Source organism: Panicum virgatum, chromosome 7K (assembly GCF_016808335.1).
Source record: "Panicum virgatum strain AP13 chromosome 7K, P.virgatum_v5, whole genome shotgun sequence".
NCBI classification, from domain to species: Eukaryota; Viridiplantae; Streptophyta; class Magnoliopsida; order Poales; family Poaceae; genus Panicum; species Panicum virgatum.
The window spans coordinates 25,351,115-25,377,032 of record NC_053142.1 but is presented as its reverse complement, the minus strand read 5'-3'; the positions used below and the strand labels follow the sequence as shown (position 1 = coordinate 25,377,032).

Genomic DNA, 25,918 nt, shown 5'->3' with positions numbered 1-25,918 from the left:
ATCGTGCCATTTCTTCTTATAGATGGGCATTCTTGGGCCTGAGCTGCTTATGAGACTTTCTGCTTAAGGCATCTACTACCACATTAGCTTTACTGGGATGGTAAAGGATTTCCAGATTATAATTCTTAACCAATTCCAACCACCTTCTTTGCCTTAAGTTCAAATCTGGTTGGGTGAAGATATACTTCAGACTCTTATGGTCGGTATAAATCTCACACTTATTTTCGATCAAGTAATGTCATCAGATCTTGAGGGCATGCACTACGGCTGCAAACTCCAAATCATGGGTTGGATAATTTTGTTCATGAGGCTTGAGCTGACGGGAAGCATATGCAACTTCTTTCCCATCCTACATAAGGACACACCCTAATCCTTGCTGGGATGCATCACAATAGATGACAAAGTCCCGATGAATATCCGGTAGGGTTAATACTGGGGTGGTTGTCAATCTTTTCTTCAATTCTTGGAAACTTCTTTCACATGACTCTGTCCAAGTGAATTTCTTATCCTTTCTGAGTAGCTCTGTCATGGGTCTAGCTATCTTAGAAAACCCTTCAATAAATCTCCGGTAATACCCAGTTAATCCAAGAAAACTTCTAATTTCACTAACATTGGTCGGCTATTGCCAGTTGGAAACTGCATCAACTTTCTCGGGGTCAACTGCTACTCCTTCTGCGGTCAAATTATGACCAAGGAAAGGCACTTTCTCTAGCCAAAATTCACATTTGCTGAATTTAGCATAGAGTTTGTGCGCTCTCAACTTCTCCAAAACCACTCGTAGATGTTGTTCGTGCTCTTGGACATTTTTGGAGTAAATAAATTTGTCGTCAATAAAGACTACGACAAACTTATCTAACTCGTCCATAAACACCTTGTTCATGAGGTTCATGAAATAAGCAGGTGCATTGGTGAGTCCAAAAGACATCACAGTAAACTCAAACTGCCCATAACGGGTGACAAAGGCTGTCTTCGGGATGTCACTTTCCTTAATTTTGAGCTGGTGATATCCTGACCTTTGATCGATCTTAGAGAAATATTTGGCCCCTTTTAGTTGATCAAAGAGATCATCAATCCTGGGGAGAAGATACTTATTCTTGATGGTGACCTCACTTAGTGCACAATAATCCACACACATTCGCATACTTCCGTCTTTCTTCTTGACAAACAGGACTGGGGCTCCCCACGGGGATGAACTAGGTCTGATGAAACCACTTTGTTGCAGCTCCCCTAACTGTTTCTTCAACTCTGCTAATTTTGAGGCTGCCATCCTATAGGGTCTCTTGGCGATAGGAGAGGTTCCGGGGATAAGGTCAATAATAAATTCCATATCTTTGTCAGGTGGCATTCCAGGAAGTTCTTCTCGAAAAACATCAAGGTATTCATCCACTGCTGGGACTTCCTCCAGGGTCTTAGCTTCCATGCTGAAAATCATCGGGTTTGGTCCACTTCTCCATGTATGGCAGGTTACTTGCACTCCATCTGAGTTGGTCAGGTGTACTACCTTTTCAGCACGTTCTATGTGACCATCATGCTGGCTTAACCAATCCATTCCAAGGATTACGTCTATCCCCATAGACTTCAGTACTACTAGGTCCGCTAAGAATTCTACCACACTTAAATTGAGCCTTACCTGGGTACAACCTAGTCGACAATGTATGTTGGGCCCGGGTGTTTAGGTTAATAGGGGTAACTTTAGTAGTACCATGGGCATATTGTGCTTCTCCACCAAGCAAGGGCTGTACCGGTGAGCTGCTAAGAGAACCTTATCTCAGTTTTCACAACCAAATGGCTCAAGTTTCCTTTGGATGACACGCAGCCAATCATCTGCGTCCAAGGGGTTAGCAGAACAGCCAAAAGTGGGTGGCTTGGTTCATAGAAAATCAGTCAGCTTTTCATTCACGCCTTGATCGTGGGGCCTTGGGCGGTTGATGGCATTGGCCAAAGCTTCCAACACAGGGTCTGGTTATTTATCACTTGTGCCAGATCGATGAAGGGTTGGGGTGGTGGCTGTTGTGTCCTCACTTGACTTTCTCCTCTACCCTCATCTTGGTTAACTTCCAGGTCTCGCTGAGTAAAGGCTTGTCCTTGCATTTTGGGCTGCTTTCCCACACTCGGGTTTGTCTGGGCTCGGCTTCGGGAGGTCCGGGTGGCATGTGTGGGCAGCATCCGTAGATTGAGTGGACCTTTATGAGACTTTGATTTGGATTTAAAATGATGTTTAAGTTTTCTACTTCGCATTTTCGAAGAAGCAGAATCCACCTTCTGCCGACAAGCACACATACTAACAAACAACAAGCACAAATGATTTTATTTCGGACATGGGGAGGGGGTCCAACACTTGGGCAAGGCCAAAACACGCACTACACGACCGGGTACATACTCTTCAAAAGAGAGGGGGGTACAAATCTAACTTCGGACCACACGACTTCATCCCTTGATGGTCAACTGACACTTAGGCGGGGTCGTTTGCTTGGGTGGGTTCTCCGCCTATAGGTAATAGGAGAGAACGCACATCCACTCAAGGTCCTGGCTGTGTTAGTGGCAGTGGCTCTTCTTCTTCAGCAACTTCTGGATTAGGGGTCTCACGGGAGGTTTCTGTAGGTGGCGGTGCTCCTCGGGTGGCAGGGCTCTTTCTCTTGCCGGATGGTGGAGGGGCTAGTTCTCTAAAAAGAAAGAAAGGAGGGGTATCTTTTGCAAAAGGGCTATAGAGAGAGGGTGGGCTCTTAAAGAAAAAGGAAAAAGGGCAGGGGCCTAAGGGCGAAATTGCCCTTCTTCCTCCTCTCTCCCGTGAAACAGAGGAGGGGGAGGGGGCGGTGGCTGGCGCCGGCGAGCCAGGGCATGGTGGCAGCCAGGGTTAGGGGAAACAGAAAGGGGGCCACGGGGAATTGATTCCCCCCCTTAATTTGGGCGGAGGCGGCCTGTGGAGGTGGCGCCACGGCGGCAGGCGGAGGTGCCCGATGGTGGTTCTGGTGGTGGCCTCGGGGCGCATCGGCGAACGGGGAGGGGGGAAAAGCACGAGGGGGTTGAGGGGAATCTATCCCCCTCCTCACCTCGGGTTGGGCGGAGCGAGGCAGCGTGCCCACGGTGACCGGCGGAGGCAGGCGGTGGTGGCCGTGGCGGCGGTGCTGAAAGCCGAGGGAGGGGGCGAGCGGGGGTGGGTGAGCTTGTGGAGGTGGTGGGCGGTGCAGCGGGCCTATTTATAGGCCGGGCGAGGCGAGGGGAAGGGGAGGTCGCAGTGGCCGGCGGACTGCGAGCTCGGTCGCGCGGCGTTAATGGCGTGGGGCCGGCGCGGCCACTTGCTGGCATCGCGTAACGATGCTGTGGCGTGGAGGCGACGGCGAGGCGATGGGCAGACAGAGGTGGCGCAAGTGGGAGGGGGCGGCGGCCAATGGAGGTGGCGCCGTGCGTGGCCGGCTCTGCTCCTCGGGCGAGCGCGAGAGCTCTCGCTACTGCCACGGCGGGGCGCGCGCGACGAGGCGAGCAACGGGGCACGATAGCGCAGCAGGATGGGATGGGGTAGGCAGAAGGGGGCCGCCGGTGGGGGCAATGGCCGGCGCGCTGGCTCTACTCGTGGGAAAGCAGAGAAGGATAGAGAAGAAGGAAGAATGAGAAGGGAGGGAAAAAAGAAAAGGGGAAAACAAAAAAAAAGAGAAAGAGAGAGGGAAAAAGAGAGAGAGAAAGAGAGAGAGAGGGCACCAACGAAATTCGCAGCGGCGACCGCGGGGCCAGTCGAGCACGCGCGGCGGCCGGGCGGCACGCAGCGCCATACGCGGAACAAGAAAAAGAAAGAGATGGGACGGCAATTGAATACGGGTATCGGGACGTCAAAAATCGCCGAGAAGGGTTTTCGGGAAATTGGGAGCTCGGACGGAAAAAGAATTTTGAAATGATTCAAGTTCAGCGACAAAAAAGATTTTGAAAATTATTTTTAGCGAATAATTTATTTTGGTGAATTTTTGGGATGTTACGGGCGGTCGGTGACGAGCAGCCCCACGCCCACCGGCACCGCTAACACAAATGACGGGGAAGGGCAGCCAGAGCAGCTGTAGCACGCGCCGCATGCCGGCGAGCCCTCCCCGCCAGCGAGCCCACAGCGCCGTCGAGGGACCACAACACCCACCGAGGGAGGGAGGCCATGAGCAGATCCGGCCATGGGGGGGCGAAGATCCAGCAAAGGGGACGCCGGATCCGGACCCAGAGGCCGCCAGCGGCGAGGGGTGGGGCGGGGGCAGATGAAAGCTGGGGGAGAGAGGGAGAAGGGAGGGAGGGAGGAGGCGGGCGAAGCCAGCTTTGGCTCCGCCGCGGGTGGCCACTGCCGCCCGGCCGGTCACCGGCGGCGGCAGCGGCCACCAGAGGCGGCTGGGGCGGGGACGGGGGGCTGCGGCGCGGCGTCGCCCCCATGTCGCCCAGGGAGGACGACGCGGGGGAGGGGGAGGACGACCCATTCCTAGTGCCTAACAGCCAGCTCGAGGTTGAACTTAGCTAAGCAGACATGAATTGGGGTCTCAAGGCGCTTGGCCGCGTGGGACCACGCCGAGCTGGAGCACGACCACGCGAGCCGTGCGGCAGCAACTGCATTGGCCGCGCTGGCCGTTGACATCCTATATTTACTGTAGCATTACATGGGATAATCATGTGCTAATTAGTATCAATGGATTCTACTCGTAAATTAGTCTTGTCTTTCTAATTGACACCAAAAGAGAGAGCTAAAGTTTAGATCAAATGATTAAACAGGCCCTTAGTGAGTTATGGGAGGTTTGGTATCTAGTTTTACTTCTATAGTGGAGGGAGCAAACAATACTTTCTTTCTTTTTTGCGAGAAGGATGCCACGTATATTAAAAGGATAAGGACGGGGCAATACACCCTTCTTTTGCAGAAAGGACTCCAAAAGATAAAACAAATACAAGCAAGTCCCTACTGCTGGCACTACTGTTCTTCGTCAACGTCGCACCGAGGGGACGCCGCCCTACCACTTGCAGCTCTGCACATCGAAGCAGCCAACCTCTATCCACTGTCCCCCAGATCGAAGATCGGACAAGAAAATGGAAAGCTGCAAAGGATCTCCGTTGAAAGAACAGTAGCCGTCGGACCTCCCGATCTGCCCCACGCCTCCGCACACCCATCCACTTCAAACCATAGCAGTCACAAAACGAAGAAGGCAAGCATCAACTCAAGCAAAGGCGAAGAATGAAGAACCTGGGCCGCCGCCACCACTGGCCGACGGCACACTCCTGTACAAGCCTCGACAAGATCTGAAGCACTAGCACGGACTCCAAATCTGACAAGGACGAACCCCACAAGCTCATCGCCGGCCTCGGAGCGGAGGACGACGAGGTTGAGGAAGAGCCGGAGGACCAAAATCCACCGAAGCGCCGCCGCCCACACCTTGCAACGGACACCGGGATACAGCACCACCCTGCAGACAGCAGCACCAGCATCCACGCCGCAACAACGGAGGAGAGACCTCCTCGTCGCTAGCCGGACCGCTGCCGCCACCGAGGAGCAAAAGATCACATGCGACCACGTCGCCACGGACCAAACCTAAACTACCCTAGATCTACTACTACCTAGGAAGTATGCACAACTGGCGGCCGATTCCCCGCTCCCCTGCTTCGCCGGCGCCGGAGGTGACGCCGGAGAAGAGGGGAGCCACCGGAATCGGCCCCGGAAACGGATTCGCCGCTCCTTCCGCCTGTCTCTACTGTAGCTTTCGAGAAAGGAGGAGAAAGGGAAAGAAAGTGGCTGTAGCTTTCGAGAAAGGAGGAGAAGGGGAAACAATACTTTCATGTTAGTTAAGGCAAAATAAACTTTTTTCTTAAAAAAAATTGCACTATCATATAGGCATGTAGGCGGGCCCTTTAATTGTTGAGGTCACGGTCCATTTAGCATGGGAGCTTCCTGATTCTCTCTTTCCCAAACTTTCTTCTCTTTTTTATTCAACTACTATTGTTCTACTTTTTCTTTCTCGTTTTGTTTTCCTTTACTTTTTTCTATTCTATAATCCTCCCACAGATGTTTTCTTCTTTGGATGTAGTCTTCCCTTTACTATAATTCGTGTCATTAATATGTATTTCTGTTATTGTTGCTTTTTTTATTCCTTGGTGCTTACAACAATTTATCTGGAACATCATCCCTATTGCTCTAAAGGATTTTTATATTTTATCACAACTCTTTCTGGGATTTTATTATATTGTAGTTTGGTCCGCCACCAAATTTCAGATTTTTTTCAATAAATTGGGTATTATTAAAAGTACGAAACTATTAATTAATTAAGAAAAAATATTTTAAAGCATAAAAGCATTACCATTTTATTTCATATTTGCGTATGATCACAGCATGTATCCATGTGTACTCATATATATATAACTTCTTCTCTCCTGCAATATAAAAATATTATTTACCACACGTGAAATGGTAATGAAGACATGAAGTGAAGGCCATACTAGACTAGTAAATGACGCGCGCCACCGCGCGCGTTCCTGTTTGGCCTGTATAAATGTGGTTTTATTTTGTGTAGCACAATAGGATTTAGTTGATAGTGAATAGTAAAAGTTCTTTCGTAAGCAAAAGAGAAAGTGAGATGTGCGCTCATCTTGCAGACTTTGTATCCGTGTGGATTTTTTTTTCCTATAGAACTATTTGATATATATTGCTGGGCAGATTCTTTTTCATCCAATGGTCTTATAATTTCTAGAATACGCATGCACACTGGAAAAGTATTTGGGCCAGCGGAAGCATCTGGCAAGAGTAGCGGTTTTATTACAATTTAAATAATCTTCATTTTAAGCAGCTCAGGAACTGCTGGGGACAAAGAGGGTTGATGAGCTAAACAGCTAGTGTGTAGGTGGAGTTGACCATGTCAGATAGCAGAATTTGATAGCTTGGAAAATGCCGACATCTTCACACCGTTTTTGTGCTGTTGATGAGGTGTGGTTATCATATTCAGCATCAGATAAGTTCAGTAGACCATACCTATATAGGGAAGACATTATTAAACGAAACAGAAGCGACACAAGTACTGCAATTTCTACACCTCAATTATCATTAGAAGGATGGGAACGATGTATTAACTAAATATAAGACTTTGATAAAGATATGTAAGTAGAGTTCCTGCTTGCATCACTGATTTGGTTAAGATAATTGGTGAAGCATTTGTGCTATTAATTGCAATAAGGTACAACCTAGAGAATGGAACTACAATATTGATATTCTATACTATTTATAGAAAATTATAATAAATAGTAGGTTACATTTATTTTGCAACAAAACATTTGATGCTCTAGTAAAAGGTATAAACTACCTGTATACATAATCTAAGACGAGCTGTAGTTGAAGCTGCTTTGGATGATTCGAAAAGGGTGTGTTGGTTTCTTCTTGATATAGACATAAATATCCTGAAAAAGTTAATATCGAAAAACAGTTAGTGTTGTGGTCAATAACAAGAAGATGTGGTGTATATATGTTTCATTTCATGATAGAGGTTGTTGTTGGGATCTAGCTATTACTGGATGCTCTTGCTGTGTATAGCTTTCTGTGAATCGAAACCAAAAGCTTCTGAGTAGGCTCAATATTGGAGCAGGTCATCGCAATAGCATTCACAAGGAATATTGCTAGTGGTTTGTAATAGGAAAGTGGTTAGTATTCTAATATGCATTGAGCCTCTGGTGCTTGGCATACGCTTCTGAAATATCAAAATCCAAATTAGTGTACCTAAAGAGATACTACTTTCAAAATGTTTGGAAAGCCATTTTACTTTTGCTAATGGTAAAATGGTTTCATTTTTTCATCAGATCATGAAGACGTCAGCTTCTACACACTTCTTGCATTTCATAACAACCTTTGATATATAGAAAAAACCATCCTTGCTCATTGATCGAAATACAAAAATGAAGAAGACTGCCCTTGCTCATGTCTTGTCAAAGTCCAATCTAAGTATGGACACAAGGAAAATTTATTTTGCAAAGTTGCACGCTTCAGGAAGAACTATTGGCCAAATAGTCTTCTTCCTTTGGCAAGTGCATACATATGGTACCGGTCCTTGTATAACTGGTTTTCATCTAGTTAAATAAGCAAATCGAATATAAAAATGGTAGAATGGATGCAGTTGAGCTTACCAAACTTAAAAGCTGCAATTGCGGTTTCGCTGAAAAGGCTAAAGAAAGTAGTTGATTCCCTTTTTTATCTCCAACTGCGAAAAGAAGAGGTAGGTCAATTTGGGCTTATACCTTACTAAATAGTAAATCAAATTCAATCAAATCAATTTCCCAACGGGCAGCATCAAAAGAAAAAACTGACAATGGAGCATTTCCCAAGGGACAGTATCAAAAGGAAAAAAAATTCTTCACATGCAACATTTTTCCAATATTTTGATATACTCATCAGTAGGGGAAAATTTTGATTCATATAATCAGGCAACATGTTAAGCATGACAATATTGCTATTTATTTATGTAATGCACATGAACAACGTTCTGCAAATATGGGAAGTATCTACTTACTTGCAGAGTAAATATGCTAGTCATGGGCATATGTATGAAGTCTTTTACAGCTTCGTCTTAGTGTTTGAATCAAAAACCCATACACGAACTGCACTTCATGTCTCCATTGCAAAAAAAAAAAATGCTCGACCTAATCACGTTCCACATAAGAAGCAAAGGTCAACATTTCTGAAATAGTCACTAAGCAAAAAACTGTACAGTGATGAGATGGACCAGTAATCAACCAGCAACAAAAATGATATACTAAGCAAAAAACTGTACAATGATGAGTTGCACATAAGAGGACACGTTAGCATATTATACAGGAGATTGACCATATCAATGGAGAAAAGAATGCATTCTACCTGGAGTTTATTGTCAGTGATGAGCTGTTCCCCCGGCATAGTGAAGAACTTAGCGGAGCAAATGCTAATTTTGGAGAGTGTGAGCGTGAGATGGCCACTGTCTGCTATGACAAACCTAATGCAGAAAAAAAAGGCAAACATCTGTGAGTTAGTATGATATGCACCAAGTGTGATATGAAACCATGACTAAATCAGCTAGGAAATTGTGACATATATACCAGAAAAGCTAGGTAAACAAGCTTTCATGATGCGTAGATCTGATCAAGGTATATACTTGCAGTGCTTCTTTAAATTCATGATTAATCTAATCCCTTAGAGCTCAACTGAATAGTTCATAGTACCAAAGGATCAGGTAAAAATTAAGCAGAAGATAGTAGGATGTAAGTTACCATTCAGCTTGTTTCCCAAAAAGTTTCAGGGAAAAGAACAGAGCCTCACCGCCCCACTGGAGCAGAGGAGGCAAGCAGCGCTGCTGGAGGTGCAGGCGCAGGCGCCGGCGCCATTCTGCGGCACACTTGACAACGAATTGAGCTTTCAGCTCGAGTTGAACTGTACGATTCCTCGTTAGCTCAAATAAATACGGTCGGGGGTTGCAGTAAACAATCTAGCAGTATAAAGGTTCACCTAAGAAGTGCAGGCGCCAATCTAGCAATATGTATGAGTACATATGAGAAGAATTTCTACTAATTATCATGACAGGCCTTAAGCATCAATATATATACTGATTCTTGTAAGATGTGTGGACAGCTAAGGATTTCAACTGAGTTGGAAAAAAAATAGAGTCTAAACCTAGCGCACAATGACAAAGTACAAAGCACTAAATTGTAGATGGGGCATGGTTCCGCTCCAAATTAGCACAACAAATCCTTTCGAGCATTGATATGGTGCAAGAATCAGACTATTTCTTTGGAATAGGCTGGGTTGCTTTTTTTGCGTCTGCCTTCTGCAAAGATAAAGGAATTTCAAACACCAAACTGAGTTGCTTACTTACCCAAATCCGACCACTATCCACTGGATCGAATTTATGTTCACCCAAAAGAAATAAGAAACTAAATTTCAGAAGTGAATCTTGCCTTGCATGGTGAGGAAGATGAGGGGAGAGCACCAAAACCAGGTACTGCTCGTCCTTCCCCACTGCATCATGAAACTGGTTACCTGAATCATGCTTTATCGGTGACTCGGTGAGGGTATGAGGGGTGAAGGCGTTATAGGAAGCTGAACATGGGAGAAGAACATGTACCAATGCTTCAAGCTGCTTCGTCTTGCTGGAGCTGTCGTGACGCTTGGCGCTGGGGTCGGACGGGGGGCTGCTGATGGAGAACCCGTCGTGCTGGTGCTGCTGCTGGCCGGGGCCACGGTGCCGCCGGTGGAGGCGGAGGAGATGAGGTCAGCGCTAGGGTCAGGTTGCCATGGGCACGTACCTGCACGGACGGCCGCGCTTCTTGCGCATCAGCTCGCCCATGCCTAGCACGTTGCCCATCGGCGCGCCTGGCGCTCCCGCGCCAGAGGCGGTACTCTCCTTGCCAAAAGGATAATCTGGTTTGTAAGCACACTGTACATCTGCTAGCTGCAGGGCGAACTCAAACAGACTCAGCAGAGCATAGAAGCAGCACAGCACAGAACAAGCAACAAGGGCAAAGCAACGAGCAGGGGTAAAGGGACGCACCGGGCCACATCGGCCTAATCTTGGAGAACCGTCCAGGGATGACGGCACGAGATCTTTGCCTGCTCGCCGGCCCCGGCGGCCACCTCAGCCTCCACCCCTGCCACCATGCCGTCCTCCGTGGTCTCCCGCACCATCTTGGCCGCCATCTCATCTTCCATATCGAGAACGCAGAGGAGAGGAGGTAGGACAGCGCCGGCGAGCTCGGCGGGCAACCGGCGGCAGTTGGGTAGAACGAGGGGTTAAGTGGACCCTTGACCGGATCTAGGCGCGGCTCCAGGCGGGCTCGGAGAGGCCCGTGCGCACCGGCGCTGGTTGGGGCACTTCGTTGCATAGAAAATTTATGCATCGGATCGCCGCAGATCAGGCCGCTAGGGGTGACCAGGCTACAGCCGCCGAAGTGGTGAGCGCGCAGCCGGGCAGAGAGGTGCGGCTGGGGTGGAGGGAGCGATGCGCGGGCGGCGGTCGGACGGAGGGAGGCAGGGCGGCTGGCGCACGCATGCAAGGAGGACGACGGGGATCCAAAAAAAATAGGCATCGTCAGGATCAAAAGAAAGGAAGGACGCAAGGAAGTTTGAAATCGCTGTGTGAAAGAAGGACGCTGCCGTGTAAAAAGAGAGACCAAGACGCAGCACATGGACGAAGCATCGACACCGTAAAAATGAGATCGAACACAGTAAATTTTTTTTGCTATCGTGGATGGGCTGGGAGTGCACCGAATCCAGCTCCTTTCATATATAGAAATTGATACTAGAACAGGACGCGCGCGATAGCGCTCCCTATCAGGAGTCTCAATTTTGCAAATTGAAGAGCAGGTATCAGTCAGACGATAGGACGTTTGCCATACCTTTTTCCCCTTTATCATCATGAGTCCCATGGCTGTGTTTAGTTCCCAAAAAAACTCCCCTCAATTCCAAACTTTCTATCACATCGACATCACATCGAAACATTAAATATAGCAAATGACACATGCATGGAGCATTAAATGTAGGTAAATAAAAAAACTAATTGCATAGTTTTGATGTATACGACGAGACGAATCTTTTGAGCCTAGTTAGATCATGGTAGGACAATAATTACCACAAACAAACGAAAAATACTATAGTATGCTACAGTGTCCGATTTGACATTTTTTTATCTCTTTTCGCTCCATCTAAACACAGCCCATATCGGGCGCCCTAAAAGGAACATCAATAGCGACCAATTTAACCACAAAGAGGGAGGAAAAACATAGCTGGCAAGCTGGATGAGCTGCAGAACGTGGCAATGCATATTAGCACAGATAAAAGTCAATATGTTCTAGCTCCTTACCGACAGAAGCTGCCACGTGTGGACAACGAGAGAGGTCGATGCACTCGGACGAAAATATCTGTGTGGACAAATCACATGGCATTTGCCAGTGCCTATGACGTGGAAGCATGCAATAGGACACATTGCTACAATAATTGTAGAAACATACTTGTGACCACACATATATCTCTGGCACCGGATCATCATGCAACGTCCCTATAGTTACACACAAAGATGTCGAATAAAATAAAAAAATGCTTCCTAGAAATAAAAAAAAACATACGAAAGGAGAGTGTGTACACAATGGTTGCGGACAGAAATCAGGATAGTAGAAAAAAAATCAGAGCCACTGATGATTTCATTGATCTCAAGATGTAATGGTTGACTGTCTCGGATGTGCAACCGGTTTCTTTTATCATATTTATGGAAAGAATAAAATACATGGCTATCCCTTAAACTTGTCCGACTTAGGTCCATATACTCTCAAATTACAGATTTGACTCCCTAAACTTAACTTTGGGTGTCATTTGGGTCCATATAGTTTGAAAATGTAGATATGACCCACTAAACTTGGCTTCATGTGTCATGTAGGTCTATGTACTCTTAAAATGCAGTGTCATCTCACAAATAAAGTATGGTATGATAAAATATTATGCTTTCAGGCCTATAATTATTTTTATTGCCTCATTTTCTTACTCATTTTGTTGCCCCTTCAGTTTCTCCTAATATTTAATTTGGTATTTCACAGTATTCAAGATATTTGTTCCAACATAAAATATGCCCAAATTAATTTTTGGATCGGAGCTGGGGCTTTTATGGCAGAACGAGTGCATACAGAAATCTATCATTTTCAAATTCTTACAAATGTTTCACGAGCCTGAAAACAACATCATCCATTTCAAATGGAGCAGCCAATAATTGGCTCATGCCATCTATCTACTATATGTACTGGGCATCCATATCGATCCCAACGCAGTCAGCAACATCCAATAACAACACCTCTTTCACGTGCCGGCATGAACGGGTGCATGGCGACCGCCTGCGCCACCTCCAGCCCCCTCGTCCCGGCGGCGGCCGCCAAGTCCCCTGCATGCCCGTCCAAGAAGAGCTCCGCCGCCAGCTTCCGCGCCCGCGGGGTGTCGTGCAGGGCCACCGGGGGCGGCGACGACGGCGGCCTCCTCTGGCTCCCCCGGCGGGAGATCCTCACTGGCCTGGGCGGCGTCGCCGCCGGCCTCGTCGGGTACCAGAGCCTCGCCTCCGTCGCCAACGGCGCGGAGCTCAAGGAACAGTGCGCCAAGGGTGATCAGGTCAACGACACGCTCGTCGAGTGCATGGACCGGACCATCCCGTGCCCACCGACGCGGAAGGTGCCCGTCGTCGACTTCACGCGGGAGTCGGGGGTGAAGCGCGTCCGCCGGCCGGTGCACCTCCTCAGCCGGGAGTACCAGGAGAAGTACAAGGAGGCGGTGGGGAAGATGAAGGCGCTGCCGGCGTCGAACCCGCTGAGCTTCGTGGCGCAGGCGGCGATCCACGAGGCCTACTGCGACCACCACTACCGGTACGACCCGGAGAACAAGGACGCACCCTTCGACGTGCACTTCTCGTGGATCTTCGCGCCGTGGCACCGCATGTACATCTACTTCTACGAGAAGGCGCTCGGGCAGCTCATCGGCGACGACACCTTCGCGCTGCCGTTCTGGAACTGGGACACGCCGGCCGGCATGGTCGTGCCGGCGCTCTTCAAGGACTCCTTCGCCAGCCCGCTCTACGACCGCAACCGCAACCCCGACAACCTCGACAAGGTGGTGCACCTCGACCTCAAGGACAAGTCCGTGCCCGTCTCTTTCAACGGGCCACATGACAAGGCATACCAGGATGCCATCTACAAGAACCTCTGCACCTTACACCAGCAGGTACTGAAGTTACTTTAGTACGACACACACACACACACACACACACACAAAACATTTGTGTCTGAAATGCAATGTGAGCTGCGTGCAGCAAATCCGGGGCGGCCGTTGCGCCAGGGCATTCCTAGGCGAGAAGCTGTGCAGCGAGATGACGCGGGACGCCAACAGCCAGGGCTCGCTGGAGCGGATGGCGCACACCGCCCTGCACGTCTGGGTCGGCCGGAAGAGAACCGACAGCTGCACCGGCGGCGTCGTCGGCCAGGACAACACCACCTACTGCACCAACGACATGGGCTTCCTCGGCTCGTCGGGGCGCGACCCGCTCTTCTACTCGCACCACGCCAACGTGGACCGCCTCTGGCACATCTGGGCCACCAAGCTCGGCGGCGAGGGCTTCAAGGACCCCGAGTGGCTCGACGCCAGCTTCGTCTTCTACGACGACGTCGAGAACCCCCGCCCCGTCCGCATCAAGTTCCGCGACGTCATCGACACGCAGAACCTCGGCTACACCTACGATGCCGAGTCCGACAAGGACCTGCCGTGGAAGGACTGCCAGCTCACCTCGCTGGTCCCCCACGCCAAGGGTGGCGCTGTCCGGTCGAGGTCGGCGTCGACCAAGACGGCCGGGGCGCCGCTGTTCCCGGTGACGCTGAAGAAGGACCAGGTCGTGGAGGTGCCGGCGGTGGCCGTGCCGGCCAAGAAGGCGGGGCAGCAGCGGGTGCTCGTATTCCAGGGCATCGAGTACGACCCCAGGGGCGAGAACAAGTTCGACGTGGCCATCAACGTGCCCAAGGGTTCGGCCCTGGAGGTGGGCCCGCAGAACTTCGAGTTCGCCGGCAGCTTTGCCGTCGTGCCGAGCTCCAACGCGGCCGGCGGGAAGCTCAAGGGGGGCATCACGCTCTCCATCGACGACGTGCTGAAGGACATCAAGGCCGCCGACGACAGCACTGTCGACGTCATCATCGTGCCGCGCACGGAAGGGGAGATCAAGATCAACTCTGCCCCGACGATCCAGAGCTAGATCGATTGATCTACCCTCGATCTCACCGTACTGGGCCATCCATCGTCCCGTGCAGTGGCCATATTGGTGTCCGGCCGCAAGAATAAAGTGAACATGTCGTGTCGTGTGCTTGTAGCATTTCATTGCCAGAGTCCGAAGATTGTTCTTCTTTTTTTTTTAGAGGGAGATTTCGAAGATTTGGTCATACGTGCGGACGAGTCTGTGTAGCTAATTACTTCGTTGTGTTATCGTACTACTAAAAAGAAGCTAAGCGTCACTTTTTTTTCGTTCGTCATTCCCCCTTCGTACGTCGCCCCTCTCCCCGTCATACGTCGCCCTCCCACCTTCGTCTCACCCGCACCCCTCGCTCCGATCCACACGCCCCCTCCGTTCGATGCGCGGCCCCTCGCTCCGATCCGCCGCCCTCCCTCTCGCTCCACCCCGAAGCGCCGCGCCACACCTTTCCCGTCGCGCTGCTGCCTCCCCAGACGCCGCTCCTCCTCCTCCTCCCGCCGCCGCCGCCTCACTCCTCCGCCCATGCGCCCCTGCCTCCCCGTCGCCGCACCCCTCCTTTCCCATCGCGCCGCTGCCTCCCCCGACGCCGCACTACTACTCCTCCTCGAAGCGCCGTCCCTGCCGCAGTCAATCTCTATCCAGGGGAAGGGGCTCCTGGATCTGCGGGTTCGCGGCGCGCGCCCCTCGTCTGACACATCCATCCGAGAGGACTTCCTCTTCGCGAAAGGGGTCGACGTCGCCGTGCCCCACCGCCCGTCCGGCGCCTCAACGCAGCCGTCATGGGCCGACCTCACTGTTCCCCACCGCCGGATCATGCATACTCGCCTGCCGCGCGCCTTCCTCGCTGCCGGAACCGTCCCCTCTGCACGGATCTGCGCCCGCGTCAGGACGACACCCCGGTGGAAATCGGCGTTCCCGTCGCGCCCGATGCCGCAGCGTCGACTGCTTCGAGAAGCTCGAGCAGATCGGGGAGGGCACCTACCGGTACGCATCTCTTGAAACTCCCCCGATTTCCCCAATCACGCGAGCACGCTGCCTGCGCATCAGCCCAGCTAGGCGCCCCCACTGATTCGCTTTTTGTTGTGACTGGTGCCAGGCAAGTATTCATGGCGAAGGAGACCGAGAGGAAGGAAATGTGGCAGTCAAGAAGATTCGCATGGACAACAAGCGAGAGGGTGTGAGTATTCCCTTGCTTGCATTTTGAAATACGTACTGGTTCACGGATCTCATTTGTTTTGAATTCAGGGTCAGTTCCCTATCACGGTCATCCAGGAGATTAAAATCCTCAAGAAGCTGCACCACCAGAACGTGATCAACTGACAACTGGTCAATCTCAAAAAGATCGTCACCCCTCGCCAGGTTTGACAAATACAACGTGAATTAGAGCATTGTTCTGGCAAACTCCGTTTGGCAGAGGATTAAGACCTATGTTAATTGTTTCAGGGCCAGAGGGAGATGAGCAGGGGAAGCACAGTATGATTCTAAACAAAACACCATTGAATGTTTTGCTTTATTGCTAATCCAGATGTGCTACTTATTTTTGTTTAAAGCAGTGTACTACTGTGAATGTTTTTTCTGACTAATAAATCTCCATTTTCGTTCATAATGAATTTATGTTCCATTTAGATGAAGATTGCTTGGTTCATTGCTTCGAGCAGAAAACAAATGTTTTCAATAGGCATACATACACAGGTTGTGGTAAATAAAATCTCGATAACTATATATTAATTCTATTTTGATTCAAAGGCACATCACCTAATTGATCGCTCTGATTCTTAGAACATTACGATGTTTAGAAGACTCCAGTTATCCTCACTGTTACAACAACAACATAGCCTTTTTTTCCCAAGCAAGTTGGGGTAGGCTAGAGATGAAACCCGAAAGAAATAAGTTCAAGGTTCAGGCACATTGATAGCTAGTCTCCAAGCGCTCCTATCCAAAGCTATCTCTTTAGAGATATTCCAATCCTTAAGGTCTCTCTTAACCGACTCATCCCACGTCAGTTTAGGTCTACCTCTACCCCTCTTTACATTGTTGACCCGCTCAAGAACCCCATTACGCACCGGCGCCTCAGGAGGCCTTCGTTGGACATGTCCAAACCATCTCAGCCGATGCTGGGTAAGTTTCTCCTCAATTGGTGCCACTCCGACCCTATCCCGAATAACTTCGTTCCGGACTCTATCCCTCCTTGTGTGCCCGCAAAACCACCGCAACATCCGCATCTCTGCTACACTCAGTTGCTGGACATGTCGCCTTTTTGTAGGCCAACATTCAGCACCGTATAGCATCGCCGGACGAATTGCTGTCCTATAGAATTTGCCTTTTAGCTTTTGTGGCACCCTCTTGTCACAAAGGATGCTAGAAGCTTGCCGCCATTTCAACCAGCCAGCTGAAATTCTATGCCTAACATCTTCATCAATGTCGCCATCCTTTTGTAACACCGATCCTAAATACCGAAAAGTATCCTTCTGGACCACCACTTGTCCATCTAGACTAACGTCTCCCCCATCATGCCTAGTCGCGCTGAAATCGCACATCATGTACTCGGTCTTGGTCCTACTAAGTCTGAACCCTTTCGACTCTAACGTGCGTCTCCACAGCTCTAACTTCCTATTAACCCCTGCCCTACTCTCGTCAACTAGCACCACATCATCAGCAAAGAGCATACACCAAGGGATCTCACCTTGTATATCCCTTGTGACCTCATCCATCACTAAAGCAAATAAATAAGGGCTCAATGCTGACCCCTGGTGTAGGCCTATGTTAATAGGAAAGTCAGTGGTGTTGCCATCACATGTCCGGACAAACGTCGTCGCATCCTTGTACATATCCTTAATGAGGGTAATGTACTTAGTTGGGACTTTGTGCTTCTCCAAGGCCCACTACATGATATTTCTCGGTACTTTGTCATATGCCTTCTCAAGGTCAATGAAGACCATGTGCAAGTCCTTCTTCTGTTCCCTATATCTCTCCATCAATTGTCGTATTAAGAAAATCGCCTCCATGGTTGACCTTCCAGGCATGAACCCAAATTGGTTTTGGGTCACACTTGTCACTCTTCTTAGGCGATGCTCGATAACCCTCTCCCAAAGCTTCATCATATGGCTCATCAGCTTAATCCCACGGTAGTTAGTACAACTTTGAACATCACCATTGTTTTTGAAGATAGGTACTAATATACTTCTCCTCCATTCTTCCGGCATCTTGTTTGACCGAAAAATGAGATTAAAAAGCTTAGTTAACCATACTATTGCTCTATCTCCTAGGCATCTCCACACCTCCATGGGGATACCATCAGGGCCCATCGATTTACCTCCCTTCATCCTCTTCAAAGCCTCCTCGATCTCTACCTCCTGAATTCTCCTCACAAAACGTCTGTTGGTGTCGTCAAAAGAGTCATCTAACTCAAGGGTAGGGCCCTCACTCTCCCCATTAAACAACTTGTTGAAGTACTCTCTCCATCTATCCATGATCTCCTCATCCTTCACTAGCAGTCGATCTGTCCTATCCTTAATGCATTTGATTTGGTTGATGTCCCTTGTCTTCCGCTCGCGGATCCTAGCCATCCTATAAATGTCCTTCTCCCCTTCTTTCGTGCCTAGCCGCTGATACAGGTCATCATACGCCTTACCCTTTGCTACATTCACAGCTCGCTTTGCAACCCTCTTCGCTAATTTATAGCCCTCGATGTTGGCTGCACTCTTGTCAAGGTGGAGACGCTTGAAACACTCTTTCTTCTCCTTAATAGCCCTTTGCACCTCGTCATTCCACCACCAGGTGTCTTTCCCCTCCTGTTTGCCTCCCCTACTCACGCCAAATACCTTTGAGGCCACCTTCCGAACACATGTTGCCATCTTTAGCCACATGTCATCTGCGTCTTCTCCTTCTTCCCAAGGCCCCTCACCTAGCATCCTTTCCTTAAACGCTTGTGCCGCTTCCCCTCTAAGCTTCCACCACTTTGTTCTCGCAATCTTGGCACGTTTGTCCCGGTGGACACGTACCCGAAGACAAAAGTCCGCCACCACAAGCTTGTGTTGAGGGACAACACACTCCCCAGGTATCACCTTACAATCTAAGCAATCACGTCTTTCCTCCCTCCTAGCAAGGATAAAGTCGATCTGGCTCGAGTGTTGTCCACTACGAAACGTCACAAGATGGGATTCCCTCTTCTTAAACACGGTATTCGCTATCAACAAGTCGTAGGCTAACGCGAAGTTCAACACATCCTCCCCCTCTTGACTCCTGCTACCATACCCAAAACCCCCGTGCACTCGCTCGAACCCTACATTAGTCGCACCCACATGGCCGTTGAGATCTCCTCCTATGAAGAGTTTCTTGCTGGTAGGCACAATACTAACCATGCTATCTAGATCTTCCCAGAACTGCATCTTGGTGCTCTCACTAAGGCCTACCTGAGGGGCATAGGCACTGATCACATTCAAAACCGAATCTCCAACTACCAACCGGATTAGGATAATCCGGTCGCCTTGCCTTCTAACCTCTACGACTCCATCCTTAAGGCTCCTATCAATCAAGATGCCTACACCATTCCTACCCGGAGTTGCTCCCGTGTACCAAAGCTTGAAGCCAGTATCCTCAACCTCCTTCGCCTTCTGGCCCTTCCATTTAGTCTCCTGAACGCATAGAATATTTACACGCCTCCTAATTGCTACATCAACTAGCTCTCGCAACTTACCCGTTAGGGACCCTACGTTCCAGCTACCTATACGAATCCTAATTGGCTTGGCTAGCTTCCTTACCCTTAGCCTGTGTTATTTATGTGCTGCGATACATTTTACTGGTATAGGAATGGATAAATTTTGGGTCAATTTTGTTCATTGTGAAATAATTGATCCTAATCTAATGCTTGTTTACTCCCCAAATTTGTTCAACACTGAAAATATGGAGGCACGACTTATACTAACAATAACTGTTAGATTCGAATTTGCAAGTTTTAGCTAGACACAATTACATTTATGTAGAGCAGAACACAAAAGCGTACATGTAGAATGCAATGTATGCTCTAGCTGCCAAACAACCTTTGTTTAGTTCATTGATTCGATTAAGCCGTGAACTGACACTGCAGTGTTGATACATTTTCTTAAGGAAAAATTTGAGGAAAAATAAATTTTTCCTTCGAGGTTAAGAGAGTTGGCCAAGAATGTTGAGCTTTTTTTAAGATGTTTATAGATACTAAAGTTATAATTTTTATTATTGAGCTACTGATATGGAAGCTCAGATTTGCATCTTATATGTAGTTGTTCAGTTAATAATCTTTTGACAACCTTGATTTTGTCTTACTCCCTCCTTCCAGCTTTGTAGCAGCTATAAAGGGCGCCTCCTTGGAGCAGCCCCCGTCACCTAGAAAGCATCGCCTCGGTAACCAATGCGTGGAGGATATTTAGCGTGGTTGAATTGATTTGTTGGTTAAATGGGGGCGGGAATGAAGGGTCGCTGCATGCCTTCATGCAAAACTCAGGCAACATGGCATAAAGCCCACGGCAAGGTTTAAATGCCGGCGCATGCACTCAGCTCTTCCTTGGTCTTTGGAGCAGGAGCTCATCTGCCCTACAAAGCTGGAAGGAGGGAGTAGGACTTAAGAACAGCAATCTTCAATTGGAAAACATTATATTAAGTGTGCTTTCTCCAAGGACTTGAGTGTATCAAATTGACCCGAAGATATATATATAGTTTTTATCTTTTTAAAGACGCATCGACCCGAAGATATCGACCCGGATGAATCAGAGTCGCGTTCCACATAATAATTTATCGTTCCATAGAGGTATACCCCCTTCGTACCACAATTTTATAAAGTGACGACTCTCGACCCTCGACCCTGTTCCTCGACCCGGTCGACCCAGGAACTTTGTGACTATGGTATCAATTAAGGGTCAGTTTGTGTTTGATCAGTGCATTATTGGCCAAGATAGACGGGAGCGGCGAGGCACACATCATTTTGTGCCGCGCCGCGTGCTGATGGGCCTACCAGAGGTTGTCTAGGCAGGGTCCTTGCAGTCCCGCCCCAGCAGCGACTCCTATGACACCGCCGTCGACAAGATGGAGAATCTGCATTGTCTGGAGCAAAGACATGAACACGAGGGTCTTCCCCATGTACGTGGTGAGCTTCAAGTGCCAAACACTTGGAAAAGGTTGGTTCTCTCACACAGTTCGAAATTCCCCTCATCATTACAATTGAATTGTGGTGTCAAAATTTGATGTTGCATGTACATGACTTGTCAAGTGCTTGTTTATCTAAGGTCTACACCATGAAGGACCTTGCCTAGCCAGAAGAAAATATGTATGCAATATAGCCTGAGCATTGATTTACTTTGATTCAGTGTCTTTGCTCTAGCGTGTCCTGGTCATCATGCTGCCAAGATCTGCTGTAGTTCTTATTTTTCTCTTTGAAATATCTCCTTTTGGTGCTTTGTGTTTCTTTACATTACCAAGCACTTGGATTCTTCTACTCTTATATTAGCATCATACTGCTCTTGTTGGCTTTACTTTCTGCCAGTGCTTGTTGATTTTGAAAAGTCAGTTCAGTTAACACGTGTCCATTTTCTTTAACACTTTTATTAATACAGATAACTAAAACCACATTGTTGTATATATTGAGCCCAATTAGATTTTGGTTCTAATCAATTCACTGAAAATCTGAAAATGATTCATATTTCAGGTCCATATAATTTGAAAGGGCTTAGAAAATAATAGTCTACCGATAAACCCTTGAATATTGCTAGCTGTGAAACTAAATAATTGCAAGGCTAGGCTGAGGAGGATGGTTTTTTCTCTAAATGGAGTTGCTTTATGGTGATGATTTAATTTCTTTTGTCAGAACACTTTCATCCTGGTTCTTACCAAGAGTTTCATTGTTTCTGTACTCCAAGTTCCGCTAGGCGGCGATTAGGCGCCGATTAGGCGCGATTAGGCGCTAATCGGAGGGGCACCGCGTCGATTTGGGGCTAGGCTGGCATCTAGGCGGACTAGGTGGTGTTGAAGGGCGCAATAGTGGTGGAGCGGCGTCCAGCGGAGGAGCTACGGACGCGCGTGGACCGCAACGAGCGCGGGCGACGGAGGGCACGCAGAGGAGAAGGGAGAAGGCAGCGCTGCCCTGCTCGTGCGGCTGCTCCCCTGCTCGTGCGGCTGCTCCCCTGCGCCGGAGAGGGAGCCTCCCCTGCTCGTGCGGCTGCTCGCCCACCCGCCTCGGATACCACGCCGCCGCCGCCACCGCGAAATCCCCCGTCTCCGGGATGGAGGTGAGTGCCGTCCGCCGGCTACTTAGCTCTCTCTACCTTGCGCTACTGCTCCAGGGTGAGTGCGGGTGAGGCACGATGAGGACGGGATGAGGACGGGCGTGAGTCTTGCGGCTGGAACCAGAGATGGATGGATAAGGTTGGAGTGGGGAGATGGGCTGGGCCCTTGCTTCTTGGGCCTTTCTATCTATCTAGGCCAGCATTTCTATCTATTTAGGCTCACTATTTAGCTGTTTATTTTTATCTTTAGAAGATAATATATGCAATATTAGTATATATACAAAATGCCTAGAAAAACGCCTAGGACCGCCTAGGCGCGATTAATCCCGCCTAGGCGCTAGGCAGTGGGTCACCGCCTAGAATCCGCCTAGGTAAAGATTCAGGAATTAGATTACCCTTCTCTTCTTTGTTGTCATACTGTTCCTTTTTGGTCATCTACAGGAGTGGTTGAATGGAGAGTTTGTCAGGGTCGGGCCTAATCCCAAGTTTGTCCCAGTTGCTGGACTGGTATTGGCTTTCCTTCATGACAACGTCCCTTTTTCTTCAAGGCATTGTTGTGGTCACTACTCCAGTTTCCTCTAAAATGATGAACCTCATTTTGCAGTTCCAAGAACAGCAAGTCTCCATGTAGGCAATGCAATCACCGACAACTACAATGAAAACATTGGCTTTGGGCGCAGTTGAGCATTGGCGAGGAAATGGGTTTCTCATACTTCATACTGCTACCGCTGTCCTCAGTGCCCCTGCGACTCTGTGCGCTGTCGGAGTACCTGGTTGGCTCCAGAAACAGATGGGTATGCTAGCAACCATTGAAGGTTCATACTTAATACTGCTACCTGACATATCCTCCTTCCTACTGCTACATACCTGTTGTTGTAATTCTAATTCTTGGCAAAAAAATGCTTTATTATATGGCAAAAACCATGACAATGGTTATTGTTGGTGATGTTAGCTCTCTCCTTTGTTTGCATGGTAATGAATGATGTTTTATTGTGCTAAAAATATTTGACGCCCGTAGCAACGCACGGGTATGCTCCTATTTAGTTTTAAATTCAATAAATGGTTCGTGCTATCCTATCGTTTGTAATGTAGACGAAGAAGGACGTACAGTGGTCTATCTTCAATCTTCTTCAACCTCCCGACTTTTGTTTCACACTTTCACTCACCATTTACTGTCACGTATGCGCGTTCTGTACCTGCTGCCTGGCCTTCTCGATCGGGCGTCCCATGTGACAAGGAAGCATGATGCATCCGGATCAGCGACTGCTTAATTCTAATCTGGCAGCCGTTGTTGGTAATCCCCATTTGAGCAAGCTGGAAACTCTAATTTCTCGATGGAACTTACCATCACATTGTATTGAAACTGTCCGCATTGATCTGTAGGTGTGCACAAATAAAGAATCGTCCAATATATACATGATATTACAACATACAACACACACATGCACACCTCACTCACACCACATGCACATGCCCAGGCCTACAACTACACTCAGGCAGCACCACCGTGTCCTTATGGAGATCACCAGAACCTTCGATAGCTCTATAGGTGAGACGGGTAGTCGGGAGTGTCATGGTTAGAGATGGCAACGGGTACATACCCATCGGGTATTGGCCACCCATACCCGTACCCGCTAGAACTAAGTTTTACCTGTCGGGTTACCCGTACCCGTACACGGGTAGGAAAATGCTTCCATACCCGTACCCGGCGGGTAATTTATACCCGACGGGTAACCCATACCCGAAAAGCATACCTGAGAATTACATATAAATATCACATATTCATATGAAAAATAATTCATTTCAAACTAAAATTGGAGTGAGTGTGGAGTAGGATTTGAAGGAGAGTTCAACAATATATATACTAGGAGGGATTAATTGGATTTGGGTGAAATTCATGGGCATATGGGCTAAAATGAGTTAGACACTTAAGATGACTTATTTTTTTGTGCGGGTATTTCTTACCCGCGGGTAGGCGGGTATGGGTAGTATACATTCGCACCCGTACCCGCCATACCCAACGGGTACAAGATTTTGCCCAATAATATACCCACGGGTAGAAAACTCATTCCATACCCGTCTTCTTATCGGGTAAAACCCGTCGGGTACTCGGGTTTTGGGTACCCATTGCCATCTTGAGTCATGGTCCTTTTGTGACACCAGAGCGTGCACCGAAATTATTTTTGGGGGTGAAACACCCCGTGTGCGACGCCACCCAATGCAAGCATGAGTGCTGGATTGCTGGCACTACCCCAGATGGGTTTTCCGTGACGGACGGAACCGGAAATTACCCCACACCGACAGGGAAGGCCAACCCTGACGGTTGCCGACAGGGACCAACTGTGTCAGGGAAGATGGACCTTCCCTAACGGAAAACCATCACGGACTTATTCCCGATGGTTGACACTGTCACGGATGCCCTTCCCCATCGGTCTGTCTCATTTCCATAGGGCTGTGTTTAGTTCCACCAAAATTTCCAAACTTTCCGTCACATCGAAATATTAAATATAGCAAATGACGTATGCATGGAACACTAAATGTGGGTAAACAAAATAATTTATTGCACGGTTTGGATGTACGTTGCGAGATGAATCTTTTGAGCCTAGTTAGCCCATGGTAGGACAATATTTACCATATACAAACGAAAAGTGCTACATTGCTTTTTAGCTTCACTTTTCGCATCTAAACACAGCCTAGGGAAGACTCCCTGTCGGTCTCGGTTCCTGTCAGGAAAGATTCCCTGTCACTTCCATGGTGGCTAGCACTCCACCAAGTGGACCTACCACTGAGCTAAAGGCTTCTATGCTATATAGTGATATTTTGGTCGAACATGTCAAATCTTAAATGGTTGGATCAACATCTAAGAGTTTTCACCAACCATATATGTATTACAGGAACTGTCTTTCCATCCATTCTGCTAAGTACTGGCTGGCTTGCCAGCCTAGACTGGCTACCGCCACTCTATTTCTGAGCTTCTCTCTTCCATAAAAACCACACTGGCTCTTTGTCCTCCTCCGCCTCCATCTACTGAAGCCGCCACTCGCCTCGATGCTAATAATCACTTAGACAATAGTCCCATCCCCTTCTAAAGTCCGCCTCAATGCTATAATACTCCTCACTCACTAATACAGAAAGAGTCTTTGGTCTAGCACATAAGTCCCGGCCGCCGTTGGGCCCGGGACCAATGAAGACTTTAGTCCCGGGTCCAACAGCTAGCTGGACGGCGTGGGGTGCAGGGGGCTTTTATCCCGGTTGTTAGCTCCATCCGGGACTAATGCACTGCCTTTAGTCCCAGTTGGAGCCAATCCCGGTGGGTATAGGTGGCTCCAATCGGAACTAAATGTACTGGTTTTAGTTCCGGTTGGAGCATCACCAGGAAAAAAATTATTTATCCCGATGGATGCCTCCAATCGAGACAAAAAGTACACTTTTGTCCCAGATTGAACCATGCACCGAGACATATGCCCTTTTTTTCAATTTCCACGCACGCCTCCCATGCATCTACTTTATCTCTCTGTCTCGTCTAGATATCTCCCGTCCTCTCCTCTCTTCCTTATCCTCTTCCCTCTCCTCTTCCTCTTCCTCTCTTTTCTTCCTCTAGCGCCTGGAGCATTGTGCCTGAAAAGGAGCAGCGAAGCCGTTGGAAGAGGTCCGGTGCTGGAGTGAGAGGCCCAGCCAGGGGCGATGTGGCCGGCCGAAGCTGCAGGCCCGGCGAGCAGCACCTGCAGCATGTGGTGGAGGCGCGGGCCTGTGGCAAGCCGTGCAGCGGCGGCGGCTCAGGACCGTGGCGCTGGCCTGCGGCAGCGCGCGGCGGTGGCACCAACCCGCGGCAGCGTGCGGCCAGCGGCGAAGGCGGGCCTGCAGCACGCGGTGGAGTCTCAGGCCCGCGGTGGTGGCCTGCGGCGCGCAGCCAGCGGCGAAGGCACGGGCTTGCAGCAATGCGCG

At 48.8% G+C, this 25,918-nt stretch overlaps 3 protein-coding genes and 1 long non-coding RNA gene across 20 annotated transcripts; 3 read left to right on the top strand and 1 right to left on the bottom strand.

Moving 5' to 3' along the window:
* Positions 1–6,665: 6,665 nt before the first annotated feature.
* On the bottom strand, positions 6,666–11,362 carry LOC120640628. Of its 14 annotated transcripts, none has more exons than XM_039916523.1 (9): positions 10,509–11,362; positions 10,083–10,409; positions 9,916–9,976; positions 9,232–9,785; positions 8,843–8,957; positions 8,499–8,628; positions 8,116–8,189; positions 7,302–7,395; positions 6,666–6,973 (listed from the first exon to the last, which is right to left on the bottom strand). In XM_039916523.1, the coding sequence occupies exons 1-2, from the start codon at positions 11,140–11,142 to the stop codon at positions 10,090–10,092; spliced, it is 954 nt and encodes a 317-aa protein (XP_039772457.1). In that variant the 5' UTR covers positions 11,143–11,362; the 3' UTR covers positions 6,666–6,973; positions 7,302–7,395; positions 8,116–8,189; positions 8,499–8,628; positions 8,843–8,957; positions 9,232–9,785; positions 9,916–9,976; positions 10,083–10,089. The 14 variants fall into 14 exon arrangements, with proteins under 14 accessions (XP_039772457.1, XP_039772462.1, XP_039772456.1 ...); XM_039916528.1 differs by having other exon boundaries at positions 9,232–9,391; XM_039916522.1 differs by having other exon boundaries at positions 9,916–10,007; positions 10,509–11,361.
* A 1,398-nt stretch (positions 11,363–12,760) lies between these two features.
* LOC120640625 (polyphenol oxidase I, chloroplastic-like) lies at positions 12,761–14,971 on the top strand. Its single transcript, XM_039916513.1, has 2 exons — positions 12,761–13,708; positions 13,797–14,971. Exons 1-2 carry the CDS (start codon positions 12,812–12,814, stop codon positions 14,724–14,726), a joined length of 1,827 nt encoding a protein of 608 aa, XP_039772447.1. The 5' UTR covers positions 12,761–12,811; the 3' UTR covers positions 14,727–14,971.
* Positions 14,972–15,045: 74 nt separating this feature from the next.
* On the top strand, positions 15,046–20,380 carry LOC120640626. 4 transcript variants are annotated; one of them, XR_005661923.1, is made up of 5 exons: positions 15,046–15,704; positions 15,817–15,897; positions 15,966–16,079; positions 16,164–16,193; positions 20,035–20,380. XR_005661923.1 is itself a non-coding variant. In XM_039916515.1 (4 exons), the coding sequence occupies exons 1-3, from the start codon at positions 15,243–15,245 to the stop codon at positions 16,038–16,040; spliced, it is 612 nt and encodes a 203-aa protein (XP_039772449.1). In that variant the 5' UTR covers positions 15,046–15,242; the 3' UTR covers positions 16,041–16,079; positions 16,164–16,535. The 4 variants fall into 4 exon arrangements, 2 of the variants coding, with proteins under 2 accessions (XP_039772449.1, XP_039772448.1); XR_005661924.1 differs by lacking the exon at positions 20,035–20,380 and adding an exon at positions 16,347–16,535; XM_039916515.1 differs by lacking the exon at positions 20,035–20,380 and having other exon boundaries at positions 15,972–16,079; positions 16,164–16,535.
* Positions 20,381–20,603: 223 nt separating this feature from the next.
* On the top strand, positions 20,604–22,929 carry LOC120640627. Its single transcript, XR_005661925.1, has 3 exons — positions 20,604–20,869; positions 22,415–22,480; positions 22,578–22,929. It is a non-coding gene; the product is annotated as an uncharacterized LOC120640627 (long non-coding RNA).
* Positions 22,930–25,918: the final 2,989 nt, after the last annotated feature.